The sequence below is a fragment of the Halyomorpha halys genome, unplaced genomic scaffold (assembly GCF_000696795.3).
Source record: "Halyomorpha halys isolate HHAL.00 unplaced genomic scaffold, Hhal_1.1 Scaffold862.1, whole genome shotgun sequence".
Classification (NCBI taxonomy): Eukaryota; Metazoa; Arthropoda; class Insecta; order Hemiptera; family Pentatomidae; genus Halyomorpha; species Halyomorpha halys.
In genome coordinates this window covers 79,388-91,808 of record NW_027115572.1, presented here as the reverse complement: position 1 = coordinate 91,808, position 12,421 = coordinate 79,388, and the positions used below count along the sequence as shown (strand labels likewise).

At 29.0% G+C, this 12,421-nt stretch overlaps 1 protein-coding gene across 2 annotated transcripts in view; it reads left to right on the top strand.

The window, feature by feature from the left end:
• Positions 1–12,183, top strand: part of LOC106686693 (lisH domain-containing protein ARMC9) — a 26,036-nt gene extending 13,853 nt beyond the window's left edge. The window contains exons 6-12 of one of the 2 annotated variants that reach the window (XM_067052598.1): positions 524–654; positions 1,549–1,683; positions 4,490–4,791; positions 7,254–7,461; positions 8,479–8,688; positions 9,007–9,118; positions 12,051–12,183. In XM_067052598.1, coding sequence (XP_066908699.1) covers positions 524–654; positions 1,549–1,683; positions 4,490–4,791; positions 7,254–7,461; positions 8,479–8,688; positions 9,007–9,118; positions 12,051–12,121 — 1,169 coding nt within the window. In that variant the 3' untranslated portion in view covers positions 12,122–12,183. Of the gene's footprint in view, positions 1–523; positions 655–1,548; positions 1,684–4,489; positions 4,792–7,235; positions 7,462–8,478; positions 8,689–9,006; positions 9,119–12,050 lie in introns of both variants that reach the window. The other variant, XM_067052597.1, reaches the window with a different exon arrangement.
• Positions 12,184–12,421: the final 238 nt, after the last annotated feature.

The window sequence follows — 12,421 nt, the reverse complement described above, 5'->3', positions numbered from 1 at the left end:
GCCAAAAATTAGTTATTGAATAAAAATACACCTAATGTTTGCCCAACTCTGCTGCGGGGGGGGGGGGAGGAGGTAGTCCTTCCTGTTTTCCTAATTCGTTCACTACATATCCCCCTACCATTAAATACAAGATCCTAGCCTATTGAATCCCCACTCCCATAAATATTTTTATTCATAATACTAATTCTGGTAATTCCTCCACAATGCTTTAAATTTTTTTTACCTATTTCATCATCAATCTACCGAACCATATTTATTTATGGTAATACCTATTTCTTGTAATACTCATTCATTATTAATTATATAACTGACAAAATATATTTTCTAATGAAGCCAGATGAATGTTAGTTTTTAAAGTTAATGTAACTATATTACTGGCATGACATTTCCCAAAATAAAACTTATTTTTAATTCATTCCTTCATTGAAATATTATGGGAGTTATAACTGATATCTAATTTCTCATGCATGATTTCATTGTTATCGAAACAAGTTAAAATTAACGTTCTGAAAAAATCTTTGAGGTGTTGCTACCGAACTTGCTACAGCTTTGGAAAACTCAGTGAGAGGCCAAGCAGTGGATTTGAACACAACGTTACTCAAATGTGCTTCCATATTTCCTGATGTTTTTCCTCATACCTTCACTGCCTCAAACGTAAGTACATAAATTACTTTTACTTTAATTGTTATAGTTTTTATATATGTTACCATATACTATGAGATATGTTAGGTCCTATGTAATAATAATTATGCATTTACTGTTAAGGTACTGCAAAACATTTGCCGATGCATAAATATTGACTACATCCAGACCGACACGGAACCAAATTTGTTACTCAAAACCAAAACATATAATGCGAATGGAAATTTTCAAATTTAAAAAGATAATTTTTTTTTTCATTTTTCCATGAAAACAAAGCTACCCTACTGTTCTTTAGCGAGGAAGAAAAAGAAAAGAAATGTAAAATTTTGAGATAATTTTGAATTAATCTATAACAACAATATTATTAAAACTTCTTTGATAAAAAAATTGAAAATTTCCATTTTTAAATTCAAATGGTCATTAAAACTTTCAAATACTTATTAAAAATACGTGATAATTAAAGATACGTCTTTTACATTTTTTTAAAAGTATCTTTTAATGCTTATTTAATAATTATAATTCCCCTGATTTTTATTTTATTTTTTTAAAAATAAAATCTCTATTTAGTCTTACAATAGGCATTATGTTTTTTTTTTACGGCACAAAAAGGAAGCAGTCATTATTGTTTGGGCATGACGTCATTTCAACATAAATATACGCTTCGCATATCTACTCAGTGCGAGCGTTATTTAGTTGTTTTTCCATGTTTTTAGCTATGATAAAGCTCTACAAAGTGGTGCGAAACGTTGGAAAATAAATAGTTGTTATTATATTTGTTTCTCTGTTGACCGCAACTCTGACCATCTTCATAATTTATAACTAATATAGACTAACTTTTATAAATTAATAATATAATATGAAAATAAAGTTGATTATTGATATTAATGGAATTACGTTTCTGGTTAGGAAGGTTTGAAAGAAATATCCGACAAAAAAACGCTTCAATTCAGCCCAATGCATTTAGACATCAAGAAGATCAAAGAAGACTTGTCCAGCAGCAGTATGAAGACCAAACTTCTTCTGCTCCAGGCATTGAGATGGGTAAGAAATACAATTACACTATATAAACAAAAAATAATAAATATATTAATTAGAAAAAAATAATATAGAAACTCTACTCAAAGATTCTGAAAATATGAGAAAAGTCAAATGAAAGATGAATTGAATCCTTCTAATGCATATGAATTTGCTTATTAGGAACCTAACATTATTATTAGAATTTTTCATCATCATGATAGACATTTTCATAGTATGTATACTTTAAATTGTTTAGTTACCTAAAAATCTCTGATAGCGTCAGTATTTATAAAGGTAAATGGCCTCGACCGTTTCATTAATTTATTTTACTATATTTGCCCAACCTGTTTAATATTGTTGGAACACGGTTATTCTCAATCACGTTTAAAATATATTTTTACCCGCCATAAAAAGGAAAATAAATGTTTTTTCTTAATAACATTTATAAACCATTATGGTTACTAAGCCATTGAGAACCAGAGTTAACCAATCCCTCCAGTTGTGATTTTATTTTGAGATAAACCGTTTTGAAGATTTTAATATATTTTTTGTTTAACTAATTTGAACTAGGGATGCGACATCGATGTCGATGTTTTGAAAACATCGATTTTTTGCCCAAAACATCGATATTTTTAACATCTATGTTTTAAGCCGATGTTTTCAAATCATCATGTTTTACGTTTGTCCCAATTTTTCCTTCTTTTTTGTTTTCCAAAAGTAACTAAATGAAAACCAAAAATTTACAGTATAAGTAGATTCCTATCAACAATGTGGTCGAATAATAAAGTACCTCCAGCCTTTACGCTAACGACGTGATAAAGATAAATTACGACTATTTTAAAACATTGATATTTTTTTAGTCGATGTCACAGTCTTTGAAAAAACACTTCTTACAGACCTCATGTTTCTGATATAGTTGTTCAAAAACATCGATGTATTTTGGATAATGTACTGTGAGCTACGGTATTTCAAAACATCGATGTTTTTTAGTCGTTGTCGGATTCTTTATTTCAAAAACCACTTCTTGCAGGCCGTAGAATGCGGGATCGTTAAAACTGACTTTATGTTTCTGAAATAGTTGTTCAAAAACGTCGATATATTCTGGGTAATGTATTGTAATCAACATTATTTTGTTATTCAACATTGATATTTCAAAACATCGATGTTTTTTTTACTCTATGTCGGATTCTTTGTTTCAAAAACCACTTCTTACAGGCCGTAATAATGCGGGATCGTGGAACAGACCTTATGTTTCTAAGATAGTTGTTCAAAAACATCGATGGATTTTGGGTAATGTATTTTAAGAAACAATATTTTAAAACATCGATATTTTTAGTTGTCGATGTCAGATTCTTTGTTTCAAAAACTACCTCTGACAGGCCGTCGAATTCGTGATCGTTGGGACAGACTTTATCTTTCTGAAATAGTTGTTCATAAACATCGATGTATTTTGGGTAATATATTGTAAGCAATGATATTTTAAAACATCAATGTTTTTTGTAGTTGATGTCCTATTCTTTGATTGGAAAAGCACTTCTGACTGGCCGGAGCATGGGTAGTCGTTGGAAAAGACCTTATGTTACTGAAATGGTTTTAAAAAAAATCGATGTTTTTATCGATTTTGTTTCAACATCGATTTTTAGTATTTAACATCGATGTTTTTTTGTCGATGTCGCATCTCTACTTTGAACCAATTTTAAAACTGAACCAGAGACTAAGTTCTTGTTTAGCAATGAAAGAGTTAAAACCACTGCTAACTTAAGGTCTAATATTAGTAAAAAATGTTGATCTTGCTATATCTTCTGAATGGTTTAGAAATTGATAAAATTCTTTGAAATGCCAAAACATGACAGGGTATATATATATATATGCCTTTGACACTTTTAACTCATTTTTAACAATTTTAAATATAGGATTATTTTGAATCTAATAATATACAATATAGATAGAATAATATCAAGTCTATTCCTTTTTTTCGACTTAATCTCTATAAATAATTCAAAACGAACTTCATTAAAATAGGAAGCAGGAAAAGGCAAGATGTATTGTAGGAGGGAAATTTTCTGTTAAAACCGAATGTAAGTTATTGTACCAGGTGCAATGAATTTATTAATTATGTTCTAAAGTTATACACTATTTTTTTTTTCTTATCATTTCTTCCCTTACACATTTTCATTTTTTATTGTAGTTTTTTATTGTTCTTTAATTTTTCCTTTATTTCTATTCTAAAACATTCTCTTTTTTCCATAAAATATAAAACAAAATTAAAGTCAAAAGTTCATACTTTGTATGTATATTATATAAACATTTTAAACAGAGTAAAAAACAAAACATACATACACAAAACCCAACATGGTCGTCCACAATTACAATCTATTAAAATTTAAAAAAAACTGCACATTAAAAATATAAAGTAATTATTTTCAATATAAAATGATTAGTTGTACTGCTACAACTAAATTCCAAAAGGTTTATTTGTTAAACTTTATTATATTTATTTTCAAGAAATTAATATTCACCCTTTTGTCACTTCTTTATTCCTTTTTTTACACCTGAACAACGTTTCGGGCTCTTCTACCCATTATCCAGTTCTTATTATTAATTTGTGGACAGTTGTCATTTAAGTTTAAGAATAATTTTTATATATTCCTAAAAGAATATAAATCTTAATTTTTTTAATTACTTTGTATCATTTATTTATTATACCTTTAAGGCATGCTACAAATAATATTAAAAAGAAACTTCTTCTTTTCGTTTTCAATGTTTTGATTATCAATAGTTATAGATCGTAATAGGTAAGCTAAAATACCTAAATGGTTTTTACCTATAGTACACGTGCAGCCTGACGAGCGATGAGCGACCTCAGGTTGTCCATTGGTTGAGGTGCGAAGACGTATTGGGACTGTCGACTGGAGGACTGACCCAACAGTGGCTCCAATCTCCAGCCCATCCTCTTCAGCAAGCTCTGGCTCGCTGGTTGAACCTTCTCTGCAGCCTGCGCTGCGGAAGGGGCTACGTCGAGTCCACTTCTGCTTCTCTTCTGCCTTTAGTCATCAGGGCAGTCTGCCGTCCTGAACAGGATCCTGTCACTAGGGACATGCTTTTAGCCAGTCTGCAGAAATTGAGTCTCAGGTAAACTTAGTACAAGAGCCGGAGAAAAAAAGGCAGTTATCTTACTTCAATTTTTGATTACTCTAATGAAAACTATGTATAATTACTAGTAAAAACTGATGAGTCTGCCAAGTAAAGGTATGGAGAATAAAAAATGGCGGCTGTTTCAAAACCTAAAAAAAACACTAATTTTTCATTCGGAGCTCAATATCTTAAAAACTACCAACAACACTACAAATTCTAAGAGAACATTATTTAAAGAAGGGTAAATTTGCTGAAATATTAGCCCTAAAAGAGCTATTTACGTCCAATATTTCTCGAGAAATAGCTTTTTAAAAAGCAAAATTTCTTTAAAATCTACTGAAAGATTTAAAATGAATCTACTGAAATAGTTAATTATGTTTATCTTTGACAAAATAAACTCACAAAATGTTAATTTCTAGTTGTTCGTATAAAATGTTGGATTTTTGAAAAAATATATCTCTAGATCCATAAGACGCACATATGCCTGCCAACACCCAAAATAAAGGAAGTTTAACTTGCTATAAAGTAGTTTATGACACTTATCATCGTAGAGGTAGTAGTTTTTATGATATTCACATATGAATATAAATTTGGCAAATGAAAATTTGTCCAAACAACTAGAAATCAATTTATTTTAGCCAATTTCATGTAAACTATTACTCCTACGAAGATAAACTTCATAAACTACTTTATAGCTCATTAAACTAGCTTTAATTTGAGTGCTAATAGACATATGTATGTCAAATGGTTTTTGAGATATAAATTTTTCAAAATAAATTCATTAACTACAGATCTTTCAATACGTCCCATACAGCATTTTTATGAACTGTTGCTTTTTAAAAAGCTATTTCTCGAAAACTATTTAACGTACATAATTCTATTAGGCCTCATATTTTAGCAAATTTACTCTTCTTTAAATGACGTTCTCTTAGGTTTTCTTGTGTTGTTCCTACTTTTTAAGATATAGAGCTCCGAATGAAAATTTTTTTTATCGCTTTGAAACAGCCACCATTTTTTATTCCCTCTACCTATACTTGGCAGACTCATTAATTTTGACTATTAATTATACATAGTTTTCATTAAAGTAATCAAAAATTGGGGTGAGATAACTGCCTTTTTTCTCCTCTTGGGCTCTTGTACTAACTAGAATGATTTTGAGCAAGTCGGATAGTTATGTTTTTCATCGGCTGCTATATGTCAATTATCGTGTATTTATAAATTAAGAAAGGATTTGTATTTTAAGTAAACTTTTTTTTTTTTACTACAAAAGAAACTAAAGCTGTAACTAGCAAAATTGAATCAAATATTTTACATTACATAACTTAAAAGCTCCGTATCGCCTTTCTGAATTCGGCTCGATTTAAATCCTCATGTCAACGTAGCATAACTTATTCAGAATTTGGAACCAAAAATTTTGTTTACTTAGCTCTGAGCAGTGGGGTAAAACATTGATTACCTGAGAGGCGGTCCGCCACCCGGATATCTTCCCACGATCTAAAATCATGTTGTTAAATCTTAAAGGTGATCTAGTAAGATCGAAAGTCGAATAGATTGTATTTGTCCTAGATTGTATTCATAAGAATACGTAATTCACATCATCCTTCTTCTTTCCAAATCATAACATAAATTAATCATATCTCGGTAAAATGAGGTAAGAATTATGATGAACAATTATCCCTTTAACAACACATTCTATCACTTGCTTTGACAGCGTTAACAGTTCTCAAAAATAAACAAAACAGGTTATGTTCTTCCTATTTTTTTTTAAATCCTTGCCACTCAATTGAACTATAACAAGGAAATTACTATATATCTTATTTTATGATTACTCAGGTAAATAATTAAAACGTATGTTTAAATTAAACCAATAAAATATTTATTTTCGGATTCTATAAGAGAAAAAAACTCATTTAACATATTAAAAATTTTATTATGGTTCCCAGAGCTCTCCCTCCTCCACTAGCTAAGCTAATGTCACAGTAAGCATTTTTACTCAACTTGTCCTGGTCTTTAGTTATGTTGATGTATAACCATTTGTTTATGGAGAAGTAGGTACAACTTATTGGTGGAGAGGAGATATCAAATTTCTCAAAAATTAATTGAAATAAACCCATTTGCTAAACATTTTTGGAAAAACTTATCTCTCCAAGGAACGTTTATAAATAATTTTGAATACAATAATATCCCAGAATAATTTTTACTATCAATTTCACCATTATAAGTAGGTTCTCAAATTTCCTACTTATTTAGGGGTTTTCATATTATTTTGGATGATAAATCCCCATTTTATATTTTTTCATAAAAAGAGACTTGTACCAGTTAATCTCTGGTAGAGTAGTTAAATGTTTTTCCTGGATGCCATCTGATTTTGCATGCCATCCCTAATATTGAACTAAAATACTTGCAAAACAATTTTGTAATATGTTAGAGTACCTGTATAGTTGTGTTGCTAAGGACAGGAAGGAGCTGTGTGAGACAATGGTAGAGGAAGGACTCCTGGAATGGTTGGGACAAGAGCTACCCTCGATGAACAACGACTATACTCTTCAGTACTGTACCTCACTCTTCATGAACCTGTCATTTGTGGCACCTTTGTCTTTCTGGGACACCAGGCCACACCAAGTTCTTCCAGGTCTCATTAGCCTGCTCAAATCATCTAATGAACAGGTCAAATGAAAACTTCTGTTCGTTTTCATAAGTTTATAGATTAATTTCTGTAGTTAGTTAAAAGTATTGTTGAAATTAATTAGATATCTTCTTATTGAACTTAGACATTGATAAAAATATGTTCAATATAATGCTGGTATGATAAAAAAATAGCAGATCTAACAATTTTCAGAAGAGACTTCAGACTTTGTTCTTTACCATTAGACATTTTTTTTCAGTATAAATAAGTACACTTTCGATTATGTTTCACATACTTAAAATAATTAGTGTCAATGAATTTAGCTGTAAAAAATTGACCCAAAAAAAGTATGAGAATACTCAATCTAGCGATCTCTCCATTTTTGCTAACTGTAACGATGTCAACACAACAGACAAGCAATAATGGTATATCAAGCATTAAATAGATAACATAAAAAACAACAATAATAAGTAAATAAATACATTATTAATTTATTTTAAACTTTTTGGACTCATCAACTTTTAGCCAATTTTACTCTTACAAAAGGGAAGGCTTACTACCTTGTAAGGGCTTGTTGTCATTTGGGATGATGAAGCCCTACAAAGTGATATGAAACGTTGGTTACCAATAAATTTTTTTTTTTTTTTTACTATTTTGTATCTTTATTGACCGCCACCTTGAGTATCTTCCTACAATTTTAATTTATTGCTATTCAAATTTCATCAGGTTTCAATCAATTTAATGATACTGTGAAGAGTTATTTTGATTAAAACAGAATAATGCTTTTGCCACTAATTGATTTTCAAATATTTAAAAAATAATAATTTTGACATACTTACACAGAATAAAATCCATGGTGAACAGTATAATGAAGAAGTAAACTTTCATTCTGTAGAAGAGTTTTTTAATCATGAAATACATTCCAATTATTGAAATTTAAATTGTATTTACCCATTATTTTCTTACTGAATTTATGATGGTGTGGCTCAATTTCTTTTATATTGACACAAATAGTTCGAGAACATAAAAAAATTATTATCACTTGTGATGCCCTTTAGATCCAACAATTTGTTTGTGGCTCACTGTACTGCCTTCTGCGGAGTGATAAACTGAACATCTTCGCCAGGTCCATTAACCTCTCAGCAGAATTAGCGATGTTGTCTTCGAGCCCTCTTAAGAGGCAGGTGGAAGCTTTAATGAGGCTTCATCAGAGGGTACATAGTTCTTCTGCAGCACAAATCACCGCCCAATGTACAGATAGAGAAATGGTTAGTAACACTCAATGGTAACATTGATAAGCTGTTTAAAAATCACTAGAAAAAACTTTTATTTTGTAATTAAATTTATATTCCAACAAAATAAGAATATAAGTTATATTCATTATTTTTTATGACTAAAGTTAATAGTTTGTTTTGGACTCAGAAAGTAATTCAAAATTAACAAACATTGCTTTCATTTCTTTTCTCAAATTTCATAATCTTATATAACTAAGATCTAAATTTTTTGTCATTTCCACATTTTCTATTCCAAATTTTTTTTCATTTAAACCACTGTGATCTACTCAATATCTTTTTTTTTTGTTCTAGGATGATCCAGAAGAAATAGAACCAGAGATAAACAATAATGATCTCGTTAAAGGCACACCATCTGGAGAAGAGCTCTTGTTTCAAAAGTACAGTGTCGTTTTTACTGCACCATGTAAGTTAACATTGCTTTTGTTTAAATTAATATGATGATGATCATGAGAGACAGCTGACCGTGGATGACTTATACGAGATAGTGGACAGTGGATGACTTATACGAGGAGAAGATGTTTGAGGGTGTGGTCAAATTAAAACACAAATAAGTTGAAGTAACTTATTTAAACGTGCCAACGTTTCGGCCAGAATTTCTAGCCTTCATTAGGACTAAGAACAGAACAAGATAACAACCAATGAATACAGAAAATAAAAAATAAAATATAAACAGAATGATATAAAGTAAATGTACAATTATTTACTTTATATCATTCTGTTTGGAATTGATAAAATAAAGTGATGAGAGAAGTGAAAAATAAAATGTATACATAGGTAAAATAACATAATTAAGGAAATAAAATAAAAATGAAGTTATATAATGCAAAGAAATATGAATAAATTAGTTTAGTAATAATTTAAAAATTAAAATTATGGAAAGAAAAAGAAAATTGAGAGAAAGAAAATATATGTAACAAATGAAATATGTAACCATAATGATAGATAAAGAGGCAAAATATAAGTAAATTGTGTATATAATAAAAAGCATTATTATTATGGTTACATATTTCATTTGTTACGTATACTTTCTTTCTCTCAATTTTCTTTTTCTTTCCATAATTTTAATTTTTAAATTATTACTAAACTAATATATTCATACTAAATAATTCAACAACACTATCCAAATTATAGTCTCAAAACATTTATTTCATTCACATGTCCAACGTTTCGGCCAATTCGGCCATCTTCAGGGACAATCTTAATTTACTCAGAGACATATCATTTAACCCTTTTAAAAAACTCCATACAGGCCATTCTGCCCAGGTCAAAATATTTACATCTAATATGTCAAAAATACAATAAACACCTAATAAGTCAAAAACATAAAAACCAGTCAAATTATTTCACTTTTACCACAATTTATACACTATATATTATCTTGTGGTAAAAGTGAAATAATTTGACTGGTTTTTATGTTTTTGACTTATTAGGTGTTTATTGTATTTTTGACATATTAGATGTAAATATTTTGACCTGGGCAGAATGGCCTGTATGGAGTTTTTTAAAAGGGTTAAATGATATGTCTCTGAGTAAATTAAGATTGTCCCTGAAGATGGCCGAATTGGCCGAAACGTTGGACATGTGAATGAAATAAATGTTTTGAGACTATAATTTGGATAGTGTTGTTGAATTATTTAGTAAAAAATTGCCAGTCTCAAGAAAGAAATTTAAAGATTATAAATAATATATTCATATTTCTTTGCATTATATAACTTCATTTTTATTTTATTTCCTTAATTATGTTATTTTACCTACTTATTCAATTACCTATGTATACATTTTATTTTTCATTTCTCTCATCATTTTATTTTATCAATTCCATTCTGTACAATTATTTACTTTATGTCATTCTGTTTATATTTTCTGTATTCATGGGTTATCTTGTTTTGTTCTTAGCCCTGATGAAGGCTAGAAATTCTGGTCGAAACGTTGGCATGATTAATAAATAAATTACCTCAACTTATTTGTATTTTAATTTGACCGCACCCCTAACAAAAATTTATGGCCATACTTCTTTCCTTAACATAAGGTACATTTTACACCTCAAAGGAAAATAAGGAAGCATAACAATGTCATGAAAGTTTTTTTTCAGGTTTCTTACTTCATTTTCCTTTGAATTAACATTTGTATAAATCGACTACATTTAAAAGTATTCATGTATAATTGACCAGTAAAATAATAAAACTTGGATTAGATAAACCCACACAAATTTGTGGATAAATATGTAATTTAGATTATTTTTTTTAAAAATTATAATACAGAAAAAAAAAAATCGTAGGAGTAATTCACGGGAATATGAGTTTTAGACAGAACTAAATAAAAAAAAAAATCTAAATAAAAAATGGTCGATAGACCATATTTTCATTTATCATTGTATTCATTCTTTAATCAATGATATTGTAACTCTGGTAAATGAAATACAATCGTGTAGAAATAGATGAAAGCAGAGAATGTTATTTAATTTTTTTTTTTAAAGATCTTTCTTTGAGTTTCATTAAACTTATTCATTATTTCTTTGTATTAAATTCATTAATACAAAATAACTAAAATCTGGTTACTAAAAGTTTTTTTGTAGACTGTTAGGCTTTTATTAAAGTTATCACAATTTTTGTGATTTAAAAAAAAAATCTAATAAACAATGAAAGAAAAAATTTGATTAACAAATATAAATTTTATACCTGTCAAGATTACAACAGTTTAATGAAAGATAACTAAGCTGCTATGCAATTGGGAAAGATCGGACAGTCTCTGCTTTTCCTATTCAAATCGGATCTATTTTTTCATATATCATCATCATATATTGTATTTATACATCATTTATTATTGCTTACAATGAGAACTTATTTTTTTCAAATAAACTAAATTAAAGGTACTTTACAGGAAGATTTGGCATTTCAATTACAATAAGACCTATCTGGTATTAAATACCATTTAATTGCTCATTGATTCATTGAGTTTAATAATAATAGTTGTAGCCGTTTTGGAGAAAATCAAAAATGTGAAAAATCAATTCTATAAAGTTGCACTTCTGGTTCGCCGATTTAAGTGAAAAAGTTGCTGTCACATTCCAGGTTTATACGCCTTGTAAATACGGTATTTCAGTTCCGTACGACTTTTCGTTTTTGAGTTTGACTTAACAAACACACATGGATCATTTTTCATAACACGGTTATTTGGAATTATGGGACATCAAAATGTGTATTTCCATCGAAAATTGGAAGTTGAAATTTTTCACAATCACAATACTTTCCCATACTATATATCCCATATGTAAGTAAGTGAAAGTGAAAATCAACATTAAGCCATACCAATTTCAGGTTCTGATTTGATTGCAGGTATAGTGGACAGAGAACAAGAGCGGCAGAAGATCAGAAGTAATTCTAATTTGCCAGCATGGGCTCAGTAATTCTTGTCATTTTCAATACTTAATACACCATCAATAAAAGATCAAAAATTATTTTTAGTCCAGATTATAAGGTTTATATAACTATTTCAGGTTGAAAAAGATTTTTATTTTGAATATTAATATTTTTTAAGTGGTATGAAAGCACACGAGGTATATTTTTCAGTCATGAACTAAATAGATTCTTTCAACTTAAATAAACTTTATAATATGAATTTCTTATTAGCTTCATATTTACTAGTTTAGTTTTTTATTTATATCGTTGAATATAAACAAAGAGAAACTTGTTTCTTAGTCATCAAT